The 24,653-nt window shown below is 45.1% G+C and overlaps 2 protein-coding genes across 2 annotated transcripts in view; one reads left to right on the top strand and one right to left on the bottom strand.

Moving 5' to 3' along the window:
* The window catches only part of LOC149460606 (uncharacterized), a 345,151-nt gene that overhangs the window by 26,030 nt on the left and 294,468 nt on the right, over window positions 1-24,653 (top strand). The window lies entirely within an intron of this gene.
* Window positions 1-24,653, bottom strand: part of LOC149460609 (NACHT, LRR and PYD domains-containing protein 3-like) — a 41,173-nt gene that overhangs the window by 5,531 nt on the left and 10,989 nt on the right. Inside the window, exons 4-6 of the mRNA XM_089679438.1 lie at window positions 10,149-10,187; window positions 6,544-8,272; window positions 2,554-2,694 (exon numbers count right to left, since the gene is read on the bottom strand). Coding sequence (XP_089535564.1) covers window positions 2,554-2,694; window positions 6,544-8,272; window positions 10,149-10,187 — 1,909 coding nt within the window. The remainder of the gene's footprint in view (window positions 1-2,553; window positions 2,695-6,543; window positions 8,273-10,148; window positions 10,188-24,653) is intronic.

Raw genomic sequence — 24,653 nt, forward strand, 5'->3', positions numbered from 1 at the left:
ACCACTAGGAGATAGGCAGAACACCAACCCCCTCACTACCAGTGACAGAATGGGGTTCCACTGTGCACCTAGGACGTATCTCATATGTTCACTTCACTTTACTCCTTCAGCTCTCCCATACCGTGTGGCCAGGTACATGAGATCTCCGTACCATGGGTTTGGTCCCAGATACTTCTGGGGAACTGACCACTAGGAGATAGGCAGAACACCAACCCCCTCACTACCAGTGACAGAATGGGGTTCCGCTGTGCACCTAGGACATATCTCATGTGTTCACTCCACTCCTTCAGCTCTCCCATAGCATGTGGCCAGGTACATGAGATCTCAGTACCATGGGCTTGGTCCCAGATACTTCTGAGGAACTGACCACTAGGAGATAGGCAGAACACCAACCCCCTCACTACCAGTGAAAGAATGGGGTTCCGCTGTGCACCTAGGACGTATCTCATGTGTTCACTTTACTTTATTCCTTCAGCTCTCCCATACCATGTGGCCAGGTACATGAGATCTCCGTACCATGGGTCTGGTCCCAGATACTTCTGGGGAACTGATCACTAGGAGATAGGCAGAACACCAACCCCATCACTCCAGTGACAGAATGGGGTTCCGCTTTGCACCTAGGACATACAGTATGTCATATGTTCACTTCACTCCTTCAGCTCTCCCATACCATGTGGCCAGGTACATGAGATCTCCGTACCATGGGTTTGGTCCCAGATACCTCTAGGGAACTGACCACTAGGAGATAGGCAGAACACCAACCCCCTCACTACCAGTGACAGAATGGGGTTCCGCTGTGCACCTAGGACATATCTCATGTGTTCACTCCACTCCTTCAGCTCTCCCATAGCATGTGGCCAGGTACATGAGATCTCAGTACCATGGGTTTGGTCCCAGATACTTCTGAGGAACTGACCACTAGGAGATAGGCAGAACACCAACCCCCTCACTACCAGTGAAAGAATGGGGTTCCGCTGTGCACCTAGGACGTATCTCATGTGTTCACTTTACTTTATTCCTTCAGCTCTCCCATACCATGTGGCCAGGTACATGAGATCTCCGTACCATGGGTCTGGTCCCAGATACTTCTGGGGAACTGATCACTAGGAGATAGGCAGAACACCAACCCCATCACTCCAGTGACAGAATGGGGTTCCGCTTTGCACCTAGGACATACAGTATGTCATATGTTCACTTCACTCCTTCAGCTCTCCCATACCATGTGGCCAGGTACATGAGATCTCCGTACCATGGGTTTGGTCCCAGATACCTCTAGGGAACTGACCACTAGGAGATAGGCAGAACACCAACCCCCTCACTACCAGTGACAGAATGGGGTTCCGCTGTACACCTAGGACATACAGTATGTCATGTGTTCACTTCACTCCTTCAGCTCTCCCATACCATGTGGCCAGGTACATGAGATCTCCACACCATGGGTTTGGTTCCAGATACTTCTGGGGAACTGAGCACTAGGAGATAGGCAGAACACCAACCCCCTCACTACCAGTGACAGAATGGGGTTCCGCTGTGTACCTAGGACGTATCTTATGTGTTCACTTCACTTTACTCCTTCAGCTCTCCCATACCATGTGGCCAGGTACATGTGATCTCCATACCATGGATTTGGTCCCAGATACTTCTGAGGAACTGACCACTAGGAGACAGGTAGAACACCAACCCCCTCACTACCAGAGAACCTGTCACCTCTGCCAGGTATGATGCTTATTGACCAGCTACTATACTATATGCTCCCTTGTTCTCCCTTTTCCTAGTCTACCAATCTGCATGCTTGGATAAGGGTCTGGTATGTATTTGGGGGGAGACCCTATTCTGTTTTTTAATTTTGGCATGGGGTTCCCCTCAAAATCCCCCTTAAAATCCATACCAGATCCAATGGGCTTGGTATGGATTGGGGGGACCTCTATGCTGTTTTTTTATTATTTATTTTTTTATACCGGCACTTGTTTTGTTTACATTCTGTTGACAGCGGGGATCCCTCTGTCAGGATGCAGCGGTCGCCTCCTCCTTAACAAGCTGCTTCCTAATGTATCTGAAAATGTTGTTAGAACTTTTTTGGATTCATTCAAATTCATTACTATGTCTATTCGGATAGATGTACGCTGCCACCTCCTCTTCACTCCCTCTCTCTGTTGGGGTCCCGCAAGGTTCTGTCCTTGGACCCCTTCTCTTCTCCATCTACACCTCCTCCCTTGGTCACTTGATATCCTCCCATGGCTTCAACTACCACCTCTATGCTGACGACACACAAATCTATATTTCTACCCCTCACCTCACCCCCTCGGTCTCCTCCTCTCCTCACCCCCTCAGTCTCCTCCTCACCTCACCCCCTCAGTCTCCTCCTCACCTCACCCCTTCAGTCTCCTCTCGCATTACTAACCTACTAAGCGGCATATCGACATGGATGTCACTCCACTTCCTCAAACTCAATCTTTCCAAAACTGATCTCTTAGTACTCCCCCCAGCTAGAGACGGGAACAATCACAAGACATCACATTTCCCAATCACTGCAGGATCACAGATTACACTTACTCTAATTCCTGAATTTTACTCTCCAGGTTAATCAGAAAGGAAAGATTAACAGAGTTCATTTGATCTTGTGAAAAGGATTCTTCAGCTTCAGCTTTGTCCTCTCCTGAACAATCTTTACTGGAAATAGTACAATACTGAAATCTAAAGCACAATAATGAGATATTAATTATCACCAAGAATGGATTACCTCTGACAACAAGAATAAAAATGTAACAATCAACATTTCCCTTCCACATTGCTGCCTTCCCTCTGACTCTACAGTCCCATACGGGATCTGATGAGGACTTTTCACTGGTGGCTTTGAGCAGTGTTTGAAGTTACACTCCAGACAAAACTTAAAGGAAACCCCTGATATGTATACTTGATCTCCTGTCTACCTACACAGGGGTTTCCATACATCAACAGATTCTGGAAAATCCTGGAACACCACTTTGGTTCCAAATATATAATGCAATCCAGGCATTTCCATCTCCACCCACTTCTGCAGACAACTGGCCCTCTCCAATGTTGGGATGATGATGTCACACCCCTGGCATTATTTCCATCCCCAAGATCTCTGAATACTAAGCTTTCCCTCCATTGGCTGGACACACCCATTCCTGCCCACCAATGAATGACTGGCAGATCACACCTGACCTGGCAGGAGGAGGGTGATATGACAGACTGCACAAGTGCTGAACACTGGAGAAATTCTATGAGGTGCAGACACACTGAGAAGGTCATAGAATCTATTGCTGGGACACAATATCACAATCATGGGGGGTCTGTGAAGGGAAATGTGAGGGATTGCTGTCATTTCACCCCACTGGTCATTTCATCCCCATACAGTTTTAGGGGAACCCTCTGTATCTCTACTTATTACAAGACCCCATAATCCTTTCATGTTGGGGGTCTATTCTGTATATTAGACAATAGGAAAGGAAGACATGAAGAGGGAACCTTCTGACTTGTGATTTCCAGGGAGACAAGATTGGATTTGTAGTGGAGGAAAAAATGTCAAGGTGGAGGAATCTTAGAATCTCCAATTTCACCAACTTTTCTAAACAGAGGAATAACTCTGGGGATTCCAGGTTTCTCCAGAAGAAAAAAATCTCTTTTTATTACCACTACAGGTGGAACAATTATGGTGGGACAGAAATATGTTGCAGACAAGGCCATGGGCACAATAGAGGCCAGAAATGTATCTATAAATGTGACAGCTGGATTCACTTCTTCTTGTAGAACTCCTCCCCTTCCTTGTAAAACCCCCTTTGCTTGTAGAACCCACCCCCCTCCTTGCAGAACCCATCCCCCTTACTTGTAGAATTCCTCCCCCTTTGCTTGTAGAATCATTTCCCCCTTCCTTGCAGAGTACCTCCCCTTTACTTGTAGAACCCATCCCCCTCCTTGTAGAAGCCCTCCCCTTTACTTGTAAAATCCCTCCCCCTTACTTGTAGAATCCCTCCCCTAACTTGTAGAATCCCTCCCCATTTACTTGAAACCCCCATTCCTTGTAGAATTCCTCTCCATTCCTTGTAGAACCCCTCCCTTTCAGATGTCCTTGATATGCAAGGTATTGGCCATAAAATGGGTATGGGGACTTGGGTACTGCCCTGAGGGACATGAATCAGTGGAAAAAAATTTCAAAAAGTACAGTTATTAAAGCGGCAGTCATTTTTCATTGCTTAAAAGTACAAAAAAATGAAAAATTCCTTTAAATATCATGCCTGGGGGGGTCCCCTTAAACTACCTGTAAAGTTAGACATCTGTACAATGTATAGAACCTGCTGCAGGAGGACTGACTTTTAAAAAAACAAAACAAAATACAAACAGAGTGTGGTCCCCCCAATCCTAACCAGGTGCTTTAGGTCTGATAGGAAGGTTAGGAGGGAACCCACAGTGAAAATGTTTTTTTTTTGTTAACGTGCATGGGGTTCCCTCTAAAAGCCATACCAGGCCCTCTTAGCTGTCTGTGAGCATCTGCCTCTTCTTCTTGGTCTTTCAGACATGATGGGGATTTATATCACTTTATTTTACTGTGTGGGATGGGATTTTGGTGCTTGGGTGCAATATGTTTGTGCACCGCACCAGGCTACCGCTATACCATGGCACCGAGCAACCGATATAACACGGCACCGAGCTACCGATATAACACGGCACCAGGCTACCGCTATAACACGGCACCAGGCTACCGCTATAACACGGCACCAGGCTACCGCTATAACACGGCACCAGGCTACCGCTATAACACGGCACCAGGTTACCGCTATAACACGGCACCAGGTTACCGCTATAACACGGCACCAGGCTACCGCTATAACACGGCACCAGGCTACCGCTATAACACGGCACCAGGTTACCGCTATAACATGGCACCAGGTTACCGCTATAACACGGCACCAGGCTATCGCTATCACACTACACTGGGCTACCGCTATAAAACTGCACTGGGTTATATAAAAAGCTAATACACACTGACCCCTGCATTATCTATTCTATATTGTATATGACATACTCCTGACCCCTGCATTATCTATTCTATATTGTACATGACATACTCCTGACCACTGCATTATCTATTCTATATTGTACATGACATACTCCTGACCCCTGCATTATATATGTTATATTGTACATTGCATACTCCTGATTCCTGTATTATCTATGTTATAGTGTACATGACATACTCCTGACCCCTGCATTATATATGCTATATTGTACAACAGATGCTGGTTGCTCAGCAGTCACTGGTAATGGATTTTTTACAGATCAATATGCTGAAGTTTGTTCATGACTGCTGTACTCAGTAACTGCTTTAATTGCTGTGCTACAAGTGAGAGTCTAAGGACTGACCTATGTTACTGTGTACACAGGGAACAGGGTCAAGTTTACACCCCAATTTGTCCCACCCACATTTTGTCACATCGTGGCAGGCGTGCTGTCAAATTATTGTACCTTAGGTGCCCAAGGCTGAACCCCACCAGGAAAAAAAATTATCTACGGCCCTGATTAGAAAACATTTTGTGACTTCTTTGCAGGTTTGTTTTTAGGTTTATTCAATTTTACACAAATATACAAAATATAAACCCCAAAGACCATCTTTGTATTCTCCAGCCCATCTGCTTTAAGAAAATGGGAAGTTTTGTGGGGTTCAAGTGTTCCTAAACCCCCAACAGTGACATCAGGCCGTAGATGCAGTAAAGCATGCTTGTTATACTCACTGTGGAACCTAAGGGGTTAATCCTCTGCATTGTGTAAAAACGCTGTTTGATCCTGTCTTCTCTGATCCTCCCCTTCTTCCGCAGTCCCCATTTCATCTACTGATAGAACACAGCTTCGGGAACACTCTGCACATGCTCAGTTTGGTGTGTACTGCTAGAGAGGTTTTTTTTTCTTGGGAGAGTGCATGTGATCAGCACAGAGCCAATCAGTGCTGCCCAGACAGAGAGTCAGGGGTCATTCAATCTCATAGGGCAGTGAGAGACTGAAAACTCCTCCTACAAGCTTTAACCAGTATTCAGCTGGACACTGATATAAGTCACAAGACTGCTATATACTGCAGATGAGAAAAGGTATTCAGCAGTTTATATTTATTAAAATAATTGCATTTCCATGTTGTGTGTACTGTGGGAGAGCAGATATGGAGAATGTGGGGTCTGGGGAGAGCAGATATAGAGAATGCAGGGTCTGGAGAAAGAGGAAATAGAGAATGCAGGGTTCGGGGTTTAGTAACACTTTCAGTAAATTTTGGTAAAATGTTATCATGTGTGTGATAAATGGTATAATTGGGTGCCAATGAAAGGGTTAATACAATATAAATAATGATTTTACCAGAAGTTGTGTATAAGGTGATATGTGGGGAAACACCATTTAGGACTGAGGAAAGCATGAGTTCCCTGGACTTGTAATAAGTGTGGTAGATGGAGAACATGTCTGATCATCACCATTATACTGTATGCAGGTTCCTGCTCATTCTCGGAGTTCAGTTAGGATATCCTCACACTCACTTACCCAACTTTCTGACTCCTGTGTAGGAATGGAAATAGGTTTTTCTGGCACTCTGGACCCACAGTGAGTGAATCAAAATCTAAAGACTGAAAACACTCTCTCTTCAAAGCTTTCAAGCAATAGTTCAGCTGCTTGGAATAATTACTGTCCATCCACAAGTGATCAGTACGTGAGCCATACAGCTTCAACCTTGAACAACCAGACATGACGTTCCTAATGAAGTCCTCATCCTGAGTCTCATACAGACAGAAGATGGTATGAGTACGGAAAATGTAATAGTTGTTCTTCATGGCCCATTTTTTCATTGCAGGTTTGGCTCGGAGTGAGATGTGGATGCCTGTGCTCTCTGAGAATGTCTTCACCTGCTTTTCATTTAAGAGACCAAACAGGAACTGTATAGCTAATACTAAATGTGGGTAATCTGAACTGAAGCCAAAGAGTGATTCCCCTTTACAGATCTCCGGGAGGAAAGTGCCTTTCAGAAATCCAAACTTATTATCCATCCCATAATACAGAGCAGCAAGGAACTCCTGTACACTCAGGTGGATGAAGCTGTAGCAGGTCTGGGTGCGGACGTCCCAATGAAAGATGTTCTCATTCAGAAATACAGACTCCACCTCAGACAGAGAAAGTCCATGTCTTTCTAGATCTTTCTTCTCAAATAGGATTTGTTGGTTCAGAACTCCCTGATTGGCCAGAGCACACAGCTTCTTCAGACAGGTTTGTTTCCTGCGTACTGACTGCTCCTTCTTGCTGTGATGGGTTATCAGAACCTCCAGGTATAGAAGGTAAATTAAAGTAATTGTATAACACCGAATTAATCCCAAATCTTTCTTTATTTCTTGTTTCATTACAGTGCAGACAATCCAGCATGTGATGGGGACGGCACACATGGTGTACAGAACTTCATTGTCTTTTATTATACTGAGAACCTTGTCTGCATCTTCTTTATTTCCAAAGTATTTATGGACATATTCTTCTCGATCTTCCCTTGTAAATCCCTGGATTTCCACATTGCAAGGATCATCAATGAATGTGTTAAGTTTCTCCATGGCCAGTGACCTTGTGGTGATTATCAGAGAAGACTGTTGGAGAACCTGTTTCCTGAGCAATCTTTGAAGAATTATCTCTTTATGGGTTTCTATAGTAATGTCAAGGCAAACCTCAGATGTCTCTTCCAGAGTCCACTTCAGTTCATCAAACCCATCAACTATAGTGAGAAGTTTTCTATGATTTCCAGGATCCTTCAGAATAGACAGAAGGTCATCTGAACTCGGCAGTCTGCAGTCTCTGGATAAAAGTCCCGCAAGGCTTATGTTTCCAGGGATGGTGTTGAATTCTCTACAGCTCAGATAAAACACAAAGTCAAACTTGTCTTGGTAGAGAATCCCAGAGGCCCAGTCCAGCATGATCTTCTTGGAGGTCATTGTTTTTCCAATCCCAGCAGGTCCTTGTAACACCACAATGTTAGGGATGAAACCATCTTCATCAGGGTCAAAAAGAGCCTGGATTGTGGTTGGGGAGTATTCAGATCTTTTCTCCATGATCTGTAGATGTCTTCTGCCTGAACTCCTTAGTTCTTCTTCCTTTTCCTTTTTATTCTGGTGTCCTCTTCTCATTGATAACTTGGTGTATCTTATTTGTAGATGAACAGCCTCCCCCATACAGTAGTTATAGTCTTTAATCCTCTGGTACCTCTCTTTCACAGACTTTCTGCATTCCTTTCTGCATTCTTTATGAGAGAAAGGAGAATATTTTATTCCTCATACATACATGAAATAGTATTTATAAGACAGAGTTGAAATATTGTATTCTAACTATAAATCCAAATATTAACCTTAAAAGAATATATTCCATCAAATACAGGAGGATGGTGGAAGCATGCAAGCTACAGTCATGGCCGAAATTGTTGGCACCCTTGATATTTTTCCTGAAAATCAAGTATTTCACACAAAAAAAGTATTGCATTAACACATGTTTTGCTATACACATGTTTATTCCCTTTGTATGTATTGGAACAAATATAAAACAGAGGCAGAAAAGCAAATATGACATAATGTCACACAAAACCCCAAAAATGGGCTGGACAAAAGTATTGGCACCCTTAACTTAATATTTGGTTGCACACCCTTTGGAAAACATAACTGAAATCAGTCGCTTCCTATAACCATCAATAAGCTTCTGACACCTCTCACCCGGAATTTTGGACCACTCTTCCTTTGCAAACAGCTCCAGGTCTCTCTTATTGGAAGGACACCTTTTCCCAACAGCAATTTTAAGATCTCTCCACAGGTGTTCAATGGGATTTAGATCTGGGCTCATTGCTGGCCACTTCAGAACTCTCCAGCGCTTCTTTGCCATCCATTTCTGAGTGCTTTTTGACGTATGTTTGGGGTCATTGTCCTGCTGGAAGACCCAGGATCTTGGACGCAAACCCAGCTTTCTGACACTGGGCCCTACAGTGCGACCCAAAATCCTTTGGTAATCCTCAGATTTCATGATGCCTTGCACACAGTCAAGGCACCCAGTGCCAGAGGCAGCAAAACAACCCCAAAACATCATTGAACCTCCACCATATTTTACCGTAGGTACTGTGTTTTGTTCTTTGTAGGCCTCATTCCGTTTTCGGTAAACAGTAGAATGATGTGCTTTACCGAAAAGCTCTATCTTGGTCTCATCTGTCCACAAGACGTTTTCCCAGAAGGCTTTTGGCTTACTCAAGTACATTTTGGCAAACTGTAGTCTTGCTTTTTTATGTCTCTGTGTCAGCAGTGGGGTCCTCCTGGGTCTCCTGCCATAGCGTTTCATTTCATTTAAATGTCGACGGATAGTTCGCGCTGACACTGATGCTCCCTGAGCCTGCAGGACAGCTTGAATGTCTTTGGAACATGTTTGGGGCTGCTTATCCACCATCCGGACTATTCTGCGTTGCAATCTTTCATCAATTTTCCTCATCCGTCCACGACCAGGGAGATTAGCTACAGTGCCATGGGTTGCAAACTTCTTGATAATGTTGCGCACTGTGGACAAAGGCAAATCTAGTTCTCTGGAGATGGACTTGTAACCTTGAGATTGTTGATATTTTGCCACAATTTTGGTTCTCAGGTCCTCAGACAGTTCTCGTCTCCTCTTTCTGTTGTCCATGCTTAGTGTGGCACAGACAGACACACAATGCAAAGGTTAAGTGAACGTCTCTCCTTTTTATCTGCTTTCAGGTGTGATTTCTATATTGCCCACACCTGTTACTTGCCCCAGGTGAGTTTACAGGAGCATCACATGCTTGTAACATTCTTATTTATCCGCAGTTGTGAAAGGGTGCCAATACTTTTGTCCAGCCCATTTTTGGAGGTTTGTGTGACATTATGTCGAATTTGCTTTCTTTCCTCCCTTTTTTTGTTTTGTCCCAATACACACAAAGGGAATAAACATGTGTATAGCAAAACATGTGTTAATGCAATACGTTTCGTGAGAAATACATGATTTCCTGGAGAAATATCAAGGGTGCCAACAATTTCGGCCATGACTGTATGTACACATCATCTAGACTACAACAGAACAAAATGTTCATCCAGAAGAAATTTCATATCAAGCATGGATGTCCTACTAACCTGATGATCTGTTGTCTTGTGTCATCTGCTTCAGTTTGACTGGAAATAAGATTAGGAAACGGATTAGTCCTGACAAACCTCTGAAATGTATAACATATTAGGAGAGTTATTAATGTATCAGATCCTCCCAGATACCATTATCCCACCAACCCTCTGGAGATTGGAGCCTCTCCTCTTCCAAATTCTACATGCAGGTGATGGGTAATGTTTTTGTCGCCTGGTAACATTTCAGCACATTGCAGTGATATTTGACCATAGTGGGGGGGACCAGAAAAGCACCCAATTCTCTTTGCAGGGTTTTACAGACACACACTTAAAATCTGGAGCCTCTGACTCCTCTTTCTGATGGCGGTTCAGGTGGATGCATGAGACACAAAGCTCAGAACACCGAACAACAGTCAAGAGGGTCCCCCAGGAATACAGCTATAAATGTAGAGGTTCTGTATAATAGGCAATAGTGCAATTGTTCTCTCAGTTGAGTGGCTTCTATCCATGTAATAGCTGTGTAATGTGTAAAGTAGAGTAAGGTGGAAAAAAGCCACTAGCTTTTGTTCCATTAGTACAAGGAAAGACTATGAGATCGCATCCTTCCTCACATGTAATACTAGATTTGTAGTTTACTTACTGCAATGTCCCTGCAGTAAACAATATGCACACAGGCTGAGGGACATATTGAGAGAGCACATTTAAAATATTTCAGGAGGACACAAGGCACACAGTTTATCTACCCACTTTAGGAAATGCCACCACAGAAATCCAAAAGGTTTGCAGTTTTGGGCTATAGACACAATAGATCCACAATGGAGGGGTTCAAGTAGGGTACAACAGGTGTCTAAATTAGAGACATGGTGGGTATATGAGATGAAGTCAACCACACCATTGGCTCTTAATGTGGATATTGATATTATTTGTTTATGGACACTAATTTATGTATTTATATATTTTTCAAATAATATTTTTTAGTAGTTTCAAAATTTCAAGTGTGCATAGATGGTAAGCATCAAAATGTTTTCTAATCAGGGACGTCCATATAACATACAACACTACTAACACTTGGAAAGGAATAATTTCTCTGTTAGCAATCCAAAACTTAAGTAACGTAGTTAAACAGTAGTACAGTGGTTCAACACCAATCTGACCACGGTTTCCATATTTTATCAAAGATATCACATTTGCCTTAGCTAATGGCTAGGGAGCCGTCATATGAATAGTTCAATTTGACTAAGGCTATAGCCCCCAATGTATTAGGGGCCTGGCACTTTTTCCGTTGTGTGGCTATCAATGTTTTTGCTGAACAGTGGTTGTTAGGAACGGCGGAGGAATTTCATAAATCTTTTAGTTCAAAATGGCTAAAGCAGGATTGGACAATAACAGTGCACCTGTTGTGGCAGATATTTGCTTAAATATCACATTCCAAAAATGGGTAAGGTCTAGAATATATGCTATATGTTACCTACCTGGTCTCCAGCAGAGGGCTGAGTTCTTTGGTGAAAATTTGGACAGTTGGTAGGGAGTAAGGTACCATCTAGTGGTTCATTTTTGAAGTAATTCCCAATGATTAATGCAGTAGGGAACTTTATATGTATTATTTACTGTAAATGCCCAGAGCCATTGAGAAGGAGTAAAAGATTAATGAAGGTCTGATTCCCATTTGAGTAGTGGGGAGGATTAATAAACATAATTTTGTGTTAAAGGAGATTATAAAATAAGGAGAATTCTCTAATGTTTGAGGAGTTGGAAGAAGGATACAGTGGGGCTAAAAAGTATTTAGTCAGCCACCAATTGTACAAGTTCTCCCACTTACAAAGATGAGAGAGGCCTGTAATTGGCATCATAGGTAGACCTCAACTATGAGAGACAAAATGAGAAAACAAATCCAGACAATCACATTGGCTGATTTTGCATTTTCTGCCCGCTGCTTTGTACCGCACTGCTCCCACGGCTACTGACTCGGCTTGTCTGACCACACTCCTCCTCATCCATCCATCCATCCACCTCGCTTTGGCATATCCGCCTCTTCACATCAGGCTCTCCCCCTGCAGAAACCTCTGGCAGATCCCTCTACCATGGGAGGGTGTACTAAGGAGCCGCAACCTGGTCTTGGTTCGCTCCAAGTCCATCCCCACCATCAGGGGCCATGGTGAACCGGGACTTAAACTCTGTGCTCTGGGGAAACCTAACCAGTGGGCTGCTAGAGGTACCACCAGGCGGTTCTTTACAGTACCAAACGGCCATGACTGAGCCTGGGAGAGGACCATCCCCATTGGAAGATATATGCCAGCACCTGGCGGCCCTGACCCAAGCCGTCAAGATGCTGCAAGATGGATTTACCCATCTAGAAAACCGTATCCAGACATTGTCTGCACCTGTCGCCACCTCCCAGGGCCTGGCCTCCCCTGCCCCATTCGGGGGAATCTCCAGGACCATCCACAGGGGCTTCAGCCGCACTGCCTACTTCTGAACCCCACGTCCCATTACCATAACGCTTCTGCGGGGACCGAGCACGTTTCAGGGCCTTCCAGAAAGCACGCCTCCTGTATTTCAAATTGCAGCCACGCACGTTCTCTACGGAATCAGTCAAAGTGGGGTTCATAATATCCCTGCTCCAGGATGAACCCCAAGATTGGGCTCATCGATTGATGGAGAACCACGACCCCCACCTGGAAACAGTCACAGATTTTTTTGAGTCGATGGCCATACTTTATGATGACCCGCAGCAGGCAGCCTCCGCAGAATCAGCCCTATACTCCCTTAGACAGGGCCGCCAGGCAGCAGAAGAATATGCATCGGAATTCAGACGGTGGATACAAGGTGGAACGCCGCCGCCATACGCCACCAATTTTGCGTAGGGCTCTCCGAAGCTCTTAAGGATGAACTAGCCCGAGTAGGTCTACCCGAGTCCTTGGAGGAGCTCATTGTCTTGGCCATTCAGATAGACCGCAGGCTGTGGGAATGCAGGTTTGAAAGAACCAGCCAGGGTCAGAGAACAACATGGGCACCCTTCCGGGGAACAGTCCAACCTACGCTAGAGGGGAACCGTACTTCAGAACCTATGGATACCCACGAGCCCATGCAGCTGGGACTGGCTCGGCCTTCATTATCAGCAGAGGAGCGCCAGATGAGACGGTCAAAGAACCTTTGCCTGTATTGTGGAGAAGCCGGTCACATGGTGCGTTCCTGTCCGCTGAAAGCGAGTAAGTCTGCCTCTACTTTTTTCAGCAGAGATAGAAGAAAAAATAAACAGTCCAATTACTTAGCCTTACCTATTTCCTTCCAGCTCCCAGGAAGAACCGTGGAAGTGACGGCCATAATCGACTCCGGAGCATGCAGTTGCTTCATGGACCTAAACTTTGCCCATCAGCAAAAAATTCCCCTCCAGACTAGAGAACAAGGCCTTAACATATTTTTGGCCGATGGATCGCAAATTAAGTCGGGGTTGGTGGATCAGGAGACTCCTCCTATTTCCACTATGGTAGTGGGTCTTCAGCAGGAGTTTCTCCAACTAGACGCCATAGCCTCCCCTCTTTTCCCAGTCATTCTGGGGCTTCTTTGGTTGCAGGCCCATAACCCCCAGATTGATTGGGAAACCGGTTCTGTTCAGTTCTTATCCCCATATTGTCGGGAACACTGCCACGCCTCGGGCCCCGCAGCTCCCCAATTCCTCCTATGCTCGGATGGAGACTCCAATCTAAGGCAGGTTGTCCCTTCAGCCTACCACAGTTTCTTGGACATCTTCAGCAAACGAGGGGCAGACGTCCTACCTCCACACGGAACATATGACTGCCCAATTGACCTTCTACTAGGCTCAGAGATCCCATTCAGTCAAATTTTTCCCCTGTCCGAGTTAGAATTAGGAGCTCTTAAGGAGTACATTGACAAGAATCTCCAAAAGGGGTTCATCCGCCCCTCCACTGCACCAGCAGGGGCTGGAATCTTCTTTGTAGAAAAGAAGGATAAGTCCCTAAGACCCTGCATTGACTATCATGAACTAAACAAGGTCACGATAAAGAATCGTTATCCATTGCCCCTGGTCCCCGAACTCTTCCAGAGACTTAAATCTGCAGCCATTTTACTAAACTAGATTTGAGGGGTGCGTATAATCTGGTCCGTATAAGGGAGGGTAATGAATGGAAAACGGCATTTCGTACTCAATTTGGCCATTTCGAGTATTTGGTCATGCCATTCGGACTCTGCAATGCCCCGGCCACGTTCCAACATTTCATTAATGATGTATTCAGAGACTATCTTGATATTTTTGTGATTGTCTATTTGGATGACATACTAATATTCTCTTCCTAACTCAAAGCTCATAGGGGCAATCTCCGTTTTTTGCAAGCTATTGGTTCCATCCCACATTCCTACCTGATTTGGTTGCCGAAAGTTCAGTTCCTGCCACTCAAAGCACACTCACTTTTTTTTCCACCACTAACAAGTTGCTTCAGGAAGCTATTTCAAGAGCTCAAGAAGACAACAAAAGAGCCTTCAATAGGAAGCGAAGGGGAGAACTAGTGTTGCAACCGGGGGATCAAGTCTGGTTGGCAACAACAAACCTGAAGATGTTGTGTCCTTCGAAGAAACTGGGACCGAAGTTTGTGGGTCCATTCCGAGTGAAGCAAATGATTAACAAAGTGGTGTATGAACTCGTTCTTCCAGAGACTTTCAAAATCCACCCAGTTTTCCATGTATCACTTCTGAAGCCAGCTGTGCCAGGTCCATTTCCAGATCGGGAGTCCAGACCTCCAGAGGCTATAACCATTGAGGAGCATGAGGAATTTGAGGTGGAAGCAATCCTGAACTTCCGGAAAAGGGGGGCCAGACCCAGTTTTTGATCAAGTGGAAGGTTATGGTCTCGAGGAAAACTCATGGGAACCAGCTCAAAATGTTTATGCCCCCAGGCTTATCCAGGAGTTCTATCCTAGTCACCCACGGTGGAGAGTTCAGTTGGGCACCCGGAGGTTGCCCGTAGGGGGGGCAATGTCAGGAGCCACCACAATCCACAGCTCAGCGCAGGTGCACTGTGCCCGTTCATGCTAGTGTACGGGCACTAGGTCCTGGCCGGCCATGGCGGAGACAGAATCCACGAATGCGCACTTGAAGCCGTGGGTGCGCGCCTGGCACCAATGACAGCGCAGGGCACGGTATTTAAACTTCCCTGCGCTGTCAGGAGTTGCCGTTTGGTCTCCCTGTTTTCCTGATTTGCTGTTCGTGATCCCTGATTGTTGCTGACTGGATTGTTCCTGACCTTGCTGTATTCTCCTGCTCTGACCCCTGGCTTGCCTGACCTCACTCCAGGATGCCCCCTATTGAACCTGATATTCTGTTGCTGACCTGGCGTGTGACCCGACCATTTTCTGCCCGCTGCTTTGTACCGCACTGCTCCCACAGCTACCGACTCGGCTTGTCTGACCACGCTCCTGCTCATCCATCCATCCACCTCGCTCTGGCATATCCGCCTCTTCACATCAGGCTCTCCCCCTGCAGAAACATCTGGCGGATCCCTCTACCACAGGAGGGTGTACTCAGGAGCAGCAACCTGGTCTTGGTTCGCTCCAAGTCCATCCCCACCATCAGGGGCCATGGTGAACAAGCGTACCGGGACTTAGACTCCGCGCTCTGGGGAAAGCTAACCAGTGGGCTGCTAGAGGTAGAGGTTCTTTACAGTGTCCATCTAATAACTCCTATAAGCTCAGTGCATAAGGTAAAGACTGTTCATTGGTATCAGAGACGGATATTTTATTTTGGAGGTCAAGTGTATGGATATCAGAGAGCAATTTGGAGAGACGCATTTTTATTATGTTTTAGATTTAGCACTCAATTAGGATGCCTGTCATAAATTGTATGTGGGCATTCCATAGAGTGGTTGACTTTTCTATCTGGCAGATTGTTGTCCAGAGAAAGAAATTTTTGAAATGTTGGAGAAAAGTAGATTGGTACATAGGGGATTGCACAATGGAATTATTACAACGCCAAACATACATGGGAGAACAGGAGTCCTTCTCCAGGGTAATAGAGATGACAGCATGGTCTGACCAAGTGATATCATATATGGCGGAGGACACCTGTTTTAACATCCACTTATCCACAATAAACAGGTCAATACGGGAGTAGCGATTATCTCTAGCTGAGTGGAATGTAAAATGTCTCTCACTGGTGTGATGGCAGCACCAAACATCATATAATTCATCTCTATGAAGAAAAAGCAGCCAGGGAAGATCCTCTGCATCTTGCCAATGGTATGCAGTCTAGGATAGGTTGTGGTACCACAATACAATCTCCACACACACAATAAGATTACCATATTGCACCATTGAGATTTTCAGGAAAGTTTACGGATGAATCACAATTGGTGGGTGTTAGGTACATACACTGATACTGTGGTATAAGGTTTAGTGTTAGGATCACATTGCATTTTATAAATCTGCCATCTTCACCAGAAATCATACCTTTACGTACAAAGGATACTGTATCTCTAATAGGTATTAGCGCTCCTCTCTTTTTTGCTGTAGTTGATGAAATACATGAGGAAAGTTTTTATGTGAACATTTTAGGGTAGTCTCTATGGAAATGTGTCTCTTGCACTGCTCAGACATCTGATTTATGATGTACAGCCTTTTGCCATAAAGAGCAGCATTTGGCTGGATGATTAAATCCATGAACATTAAGAGATATCCATTTCAATTCAATATTAGCCACTTCCCGTCCGCCGTTGTATATAAATGGCTGGACGGTGGCAGTGCAGGGTCGGGTGGCTGTTTATAAATGGCCTCCCCACCCCCTGCTTGTGCACGCTCCCTGGGAGCATGCAGCACCGCGATCCGGTGCCCGCTGCGTCCTTTTGAACACAGTGGAACACTGATCGTCGGACGGGACCTCTGTGCGAGGTCCCGATCATGTGATCACTGGTTGGCCAATCAGTGATCACATGCAGAGTAGTAAGCAAGATGTCACTTCTGACATCATTGATTACTAAGTGTGAAATCTGTGAATGATCACAGAGGTCACATGGTACAGGGCTATTCACAACAGTCTTGTACCATTTGACAAGCTGTGACCAATCACAGCTCACTCAGTAGTTCTCAATGGCTGCAAGAATGCAGCTAGAGAGAAGGAGAAATGATTGCTTTTGCAGCATTTATGGGTGTAAAAGCAATCAGTGTAAAAAAAAAAAATCTTCATCACCCCCCCCCCCCCTGACAAGTAGTATAGGGTCACCATGGTGACACTGTACTGCTAGGGTGACAAGTATGTAAAAAAGAAAAAAAAACATAGATAATATAAAAAAATGTTTAAAAATTATACAATTTTTGGTTATAAACTAATTTGGGTTTTTTTTTTGCTAAAAAGATAATGGAATACATTTTGGCCAAGATTTATTATGAAGTACTATTTATTTGCAACATTTTATAAGAAAAACACTTTTTTTCAAATTTTTGGGACATTTTCATTTACATAGCAAAAAAAATAAAAATTCCAGTGGTGAATAAATACCAACAAAATAAAGCTTTATCTGTCTCAAAAAAATGCTAAAAAAATTCATATGGTTATAGTGTTGCATGACCGCACAATTGTCAAAGTGTGATAGCGCTGAAAGCTGAAAATTGCACTGGACAGGAAGGGGGTGAAAGTGTCCGGACTGGAAGGGGGTGAAAGTGTCCGGACAGGAAGAGGGGGAAAGTGTCCGGACAGGAAGGGGGTGAAAGTGTCCGGACAGGAAGAGGGGGAAAGTGTCCGGACAGGAAGGGGGTGAAAGTGTCCGGACTGGAAGGGGGTGAAAGTGTCCGGACTGGAAGGGGGGTGAAAGTGTCCGGACTGGAAGGGGGTGAAAGTGTCCGGACAGGAAGAGGGGGAAAGTGTCCGGACTGGAAGAGGGGGAAAGTGTCCGGACTGGAAGGGGGGGAAAGTGTCCGGACTGGAAGGAGGGGAAAGTGTCCGGACTGGAAGGGGGGGAAAGTGTCCAGACAGGAAGAGGGGGAAAGTGTCCGGACTGGAAGAGGGGGAAAGTGTCCGGACTGGAAGGGGGGAAAGTGTCCGGACTGGAAGGGGGGGGAAAGTGTCCGGACTGGAAGGGGGGAAAGTGTCCAGACAGGAAGAGGGGGAAAGTGTCCGGACTGGAAGGGGGGAAAGTGTCCGGACTGGAAGGGGGGGGAAAGTGTCCGGACTGGAAGGGGGGAAAGTGTCCAGACTGGAAGGGGGGGGAAAGTGTCCGGACTGGAAGGGGGGAAAGTGTCCGGACTGGAAGGGGGTGAAAGTGTCCGGACTGGAAGGGGGGTGAAAGTGTCCGGACTGGAAGGGGGTGAAAGTGTCCGGACAGGAAGAGGGGGAAAGTGTCCGGACTGGAAGAGGGGGAAAGTGTCCGGACTGGAAGGGGGGGAAAGTGTCCGGACTGGAAGGAGGGGAAAGTGTCCGGACTGGAAGGGGGGGAAAGTGTCCAGACAGGAAGAGGGGGAAAGTGTCCGGACTGGAAGAGGGGGAAAGTGTCCGGACTGGAAGGGGGGAAAGTGTCCGGACTGGAAGGGGGGGGAAAGTGTCCGGACTGGAAGGGGGGAAAGTGTCCGGACTGGAAGGGGGGGAAAGTGTCCGGACTGGAAGGGGGGGGGGAAAGTGTCCAGACTGGAAGGGGGGGGGAAAGTGTCCAGACTGGAAGGGGGGGAAAGTGTCCAGACTGGAAGGGGGGAAAGTGTCCGGACTGGAAGGGGGGGAAAGTGTCCGGACTGGAAGGGGGGGTAAAGTGTCCGGACAGGAAGGGGGGGAAAGTGTCCGGACTGGAAGGGGGGGAAAGTGTCCAGACTGGAAGGGGGGAAAGTGTCCGGACTGGAAGAGGGGGAAAGTGTCCGGACTGGAAGAGGGGGAAAGTGTCCAGACAGGAAGAGGGGGAAAGTGTCCGGACTGGAAGGGGGGGAAAGTGTCCAGACAGGAAGAGGGGGAAAGTGTCCGGACTGGAAGAGGGGGAAAGTGTCCGGACTGGAAGGGGGGGAAAGTGTCCGGACTGGAAGGGGGGGAAAGTGTCCGGACTGGAAGGGGGGGAAAGTGTCCGGACTGGAAGGGGGGGGGAAAGTGTCCGCACTGGAAAGGGGGGAAAGTGTCCGGACAGGAAGGGGGGGAAAGTGTCCGGACTGGAAGGGGGGGAAAGTGTCCGGACTGGAAGGGGGGGAAAGTGTCCGGACTGGAAGGGGGGGAAAGTGTCCAGACAGGAAGAGGGGGAAAGTGTCCGGACTGGAAGAGGGGGAAAGTGTCCGGACTGGAAGGGGGGGAAAGTGTCCGGACGGGAAGGGGGGGGAAAGTGTCCGGACTGGAAGGGGGTGAAAGTGTCCAGACTGGAAGGGGGGGGAAAGTGTCCAGACTGGAAGGGGGGGGAAAGTGTCCGGACTGGAAGGGGGGGAAAGTGTCCGGACTGGAAGGGGGGGAAAGTGTCCGGACTGGAAGGGGGGAAAGTGTCCGGACTGGAAGGGGGGGAAGTGTCCAGACTGGAAGTGGTTAAAGAATTATTAATGCAGTGATATAACATCTGATGGTACAATGATGGAAAATCACCTTAGTGCATGGAGTGGATATGCGACAAGCTGGTGTAGAAAGTTCCATCTCCTCAAGGCAGAATTTGAGATGGTAGCATTCAGTAGTAATGAAATATTCAATAAGTGTTATCCTGCTATTGTTGCGCTTTAGATAAAAAAAGATACGAATACGAGTCACTTATAGTTTAAATGTGTTCCCACCAATAATATTATTAAGGCAAAATACATGAAACAGCAAACAATGAAAATGTCTTTTGATAACAAAATCCCGGTTCTGATGATCAGCCATGTGGACAATAATCCTCCACTTGTGTAGTGAAATAGAGACTCTGGTGCCCACCAGCACATAAACACACTGCTCCTTACAGAATAGTTAGACCCCAGATAATAGGTGGTCTAAGAGCATGAGGCTGAACATATCTCTCTTGTATCATCCTAAATGGAAAAGAGGTGTCACTGACTTCAGTATCTCTCCTCCTCTTCCTCCTTTATTGTGATCCGCTCTATACTCAGTCAAAAAGGACAATACTCCAGATAGTGTGATAACGTACAAATGATTTATTATAATGAATAAAAAAAACGTACAAACTTCAAAGACATATGAGCGTGTAAGTCATAAATGCCCCTGGTGCTCCAGACAGGCGTGGGTTCCGTCAGCACAATCTCAGCCCAGCCCCTGTATTTTTTAGCAATAGCACAACAACTGGATATCAGTTATTGAGTATTTGTATTGGTATTTGTGAGCACAGCTATGGTTTCACTGTTTGTTTTACAATTCACAATTTGTTTGGATTTTTTGGGCATTCAGCACAGTTACATAATTTTCACAATCATGAGGTATTGCCAAAGATTCCTGAGAAGATAACAAGGCTTAAGGTGAGAAACTTGTTGCAAACTAGAAACATACCGCAACGGGGATATACTGAAAAATAATGACGTTCTAAAGAAAAAAAGAGAGGCCTTAAAAAGACCAAGAGCAGTGAAACTGCAAGTATTTAGGGGTGAAAAAGTACAATGGCTTGTACTTCTTTGGAGACTGGGAGCTGTGTAGTAAGAGTTGGCACAGGTAGATCAAAAAGAGCCCTTTTAAGCATGTTGTCTTTTCTTGTTGTGCTGGACTGGATGCCATTCCAGAGACAGTGATGGTCTTAGCGAAGTGGAGAAGGAGGGCACATTCTGCTGGAGAGGATCCATAGCTGCTGGAGAGTTGAGACCTTCATCCAGGGTTGAGATTCTCTTCATGAATCCCTGATGAGCTGCCAGGAGTGTAGCTAGATAACTCCACTGATAGGTTACCTTGTGGTTTCTGAGGACCTTGGTAACTGGTTGTAGATTTCTCCACAGCTGAAGTGTATATTTGGAAAAATTCTGTAGTACTTGAAGGCAAGCTATTTTCTCAGGAAGTTGGTCAGCGTGACAAAATATTGATAGTAGTTGCTCCTTTACTTCAAAAAAATGTATCCCAAGTAATACATCGCTGGGAATATTCTCAGATAGGTAAGGTTTTGGTTCCCTGTGCACTATTTATGGTAAGGTCTGAAGATAAGGATGGAAGGGCTGTGAGGAAGACATCCCGCACACAATGAGGTAGTGGAGAAGATGGGATTGATTCAAGAATTCCTCTGATTTTTATGTTATTTCTTCTAGATCTAACCTCTAAATCTGCCATCTTTCCTTTCAGCCAGGTTATATCTTCCTCTTGTTCTGCACTTGCATCCACAAGTGAATTAAATGATGTTGTAGTTACACTCATTTTATCCTCCACATGGCTGATTCTACCTCCTAGCCCATGTACCTCAGCTTTATATTGGTGCAAACGTGAGAGAACATCTGACTGTATTGAGGCTCTCATTGGTAACAGCGTTTCTTTGAGCACGGTATCTGACATAGGCTGATCAGTGGTTGTAAAAGAAGCAAGGGGGCAGGGATTTCAGTATCCTTAAAATTCTGCTTAGAACCACCTCTCACCCCAGACAGCTCTCTCTCATCATAGTTGGTATTTGTGTCTTTCCTGGGTTTGGACTTTCTCAGGGCTGCAAATGTCCGGAGAACAGGATCCAGACTGTCCTGTAGATAGAGCTGTGTCTTCTGAAGCATCTGATGTTTCTAGCAGCAGAGGAGAAGACATTAGAGGAGTGGTATCAGCCGGTGGGCTTTGGGAGCCACAAACATTTTGTTGTAACCTCCTCTGAGTGGCCAGAAAGAACTTTATTAGTCATTTTTAGGTGTTGGAGTATCTCAGCAGCATCTGAGCATACTGCTATACAGAGCGGAAGGTTATGGCTCCCGTGGGTGCAATAGAGAGGTGATGTGGGTGCCCTGGAGGTTGGATTCCTCAGGAGCCTGACAGAGCTTTGTCAGCAAGCGGCCATACTACATGCCAGTAGCCATGCTCCCCAGTTGATTTATTTTTGTATCCAACCCTGGTCTTTTATTTTTACTTTCATTGTATTTCAAAAAGTATTATACATCTAAATGAAGTTTTATTACATGCATACATTGTTATATATAACAGGTTTTTTAATTTTGTCTATTATTTTTTATTTATTGTCAGTATTTCTTTGTATGTATCAATTTACATTACATGGAGTTGGTTTCCCTTTTTCTCCACCCCCCCATTTTTAAATAATTTTTAATTATGTTTAAAGTTATTGACTAATCTTCTGCTTTTTGATTTTTCTTTAGATATCTTTGTATTGTCCGTTTTTAGGTCTATAGTTTCCCATGAATTATATATTTTTCCAACCATGGCACCACATGCCTGGAGTTTGCATGTTCTCTGGATTTTCCGATTTCCTCCCACACACCAAGACACGCTGGGAGGTTAAGTGGATCCTGCCTACATTGTCCCTAGTATGTGTATGTATGAATGTAAGTTAGGGACCTTAGATTGTACGCCCCTTGAGGGTTAGGGACTGATGTGAATGTACAATATACTGTATATGTAAAGCGCTGTGTAAATTTATGGAACTATACAAGTACCTGAAATAAATAATAAAATAAAAACATTCACACTATTTATTGAAGGAGTTCATTGTCTTCTTGCTGTGTTTTTGGTTACTATACTGTCATGCTTCTGTGAACATTGATTCAGCACCAGGTTTTGCCTCCTATCCCAGTTGCTCGGGCTCTTGCCTATCCGCCCTGAACCTAGGCATTATTAAGTCATTGCACCTGTGTGTTAGTGTTTTAGCAACATGTCTTCACATAGAAGCCAGACCAACTCTGGTTCCTGTGGTTTTCACCGCCGTTTGAGCATTCTCATATCCAGTGTGTACCGCGTGTCCTTCCAGCATGCTATTTGGTTGCACTGTGCCTGCGCGGGTGTGTTAGAGAACTGCAACCTGGGGGCTGCCATGTAACACAACATCCACCCCTCCAGTGGCTCTGGTGAATACTGGGTGGCTTCTTAGATCCTGCAACTCGGATGCACCCCCATTTGCATGCAGTCAAACTGCTCCTGTGAGGATCAGTACACTTGTTTAGTTGTTTAAATTGGCACACTAGATATTGAGTTACAGTCCCAGGTGGTCTTACCCTCTGATCATGACATATACTACGGTCGTCTGTACATTACGATAAGCATATTATATTTATCTTTCATTGGCATTAATAGGTTTACAGGTATATATCTGAATGGGGGGGCATAATATTCAAGTCTTTTATCTACCACTTATTGTCTGTGTTGTTATAGTTAAACGTTTGGCTGCTTAAGTTTACCTATTAAATTACTGTGAGAATTCATATACCTCTTTTTTTTATACTTGGGATAATGGCTGATGAACTCCATTTAAATGGCGGCAGTATACAACGGCATTTCCTTGTCCTACCGGTTAGTGTTGATGAATTATATATGTTCTCATCCATGGGAAAATGGCCACTGAACTTCAAAATGGTGGCCGTATAAGTTATTAGCTTATTTGTTTTGCATCCATGAGAAAATGGCCTCTGAACTTCAACAAAATGGCGACTGTATACTGTGTACATTGGTTTTGATCAATGGAGAAAATGGCTGCTGGACTTTGGCAATATGGCAAATGAATACAGCTCCATTCATTGTGATTGTCATTTTTTTATATATAGTAGACATTTGGTAATCAGCACTCTTTGACTGGTGAAGATGCGGGGTGTCAAACTGGCAGCCCTCCAGCTCCCATCCCCATCATGCCTCTGCCTTTGGGAGTCATGCTTGTAACTGTCAATCTTGCAATGCCTCGTGGGACTTGTAGTTTGACACCCGTGTGCTAGAGCGTGAAACACGTTGGGTGGAAATAAGAGTGCTGCCGTATTGTTCTGTTTGTGGTGGCCATCTTTGTGAGTATTTTGTTATTTTATGTTGATGCGAGTTGCTCTTAAAAAAACTACTACACTATATACATTTGTGTTCAAAATAATAGCAGTGAGTTGAAAAAAGTGAATAAAGCTGAAAATCCTTCTAATAGCTTTTATTTCCATCCACACAAATGCATTGGGAACACGACACATTCTATTCCAAATCACAACATGAAGAAAAATACATCAAATTTGTGTTGTTCCTCTAAAAAAATGGAAGAAAAGTGAATATTAGATGGTTCAAAAAAATCGCAGTGTTTGTATTCTTCTGACAAACTGTCTCCGCCCACTAGACCCAAAAAGAACAATCTTACTTCCATCAGTCCACAAAATGTTGCGTCATTTCTCTTTAGGCCAGTCAATGTGCTCTTTGGCAGATTGTAACCTCTTCAGCACACGTCTTTTTCCCAACAGTGGGACTTTGCGGGGACTTCTTGCAGATAGCTTGGCTTCACATCGGCGTCTTCTAATTGTAACAGTCCTCACAGGGAACGTCACACCTTCTTTCATCTTCCTGGAGCTGATTGTTGGCTGAGTCCGCCCCATTTTGGCTATTCTTCTATCCATTCCAATGGTAGGTTTTCGCTTTCTTCCACGTCTTTCAGGTTTTGGTTGCCATTTTAAAGCATTTTCCATCATTTTAGCTGAGCAGCCGATCATT

The sequence above is a fragment of the Staurois parvus genome, unplaced genomic scaffold (assembly GCF_062004578.1).
Source record: "Staurois parvus isolate SC_StPar_1 unplaced genomic scaffold, SC_StPar_1.0 ptg000224l, whole genome shotgun sequence".
NCBI lineage: Eukaryota > Metazoa > Chordata > Amphibia > Anura > Ranidae > Staurois > Staurois parvus.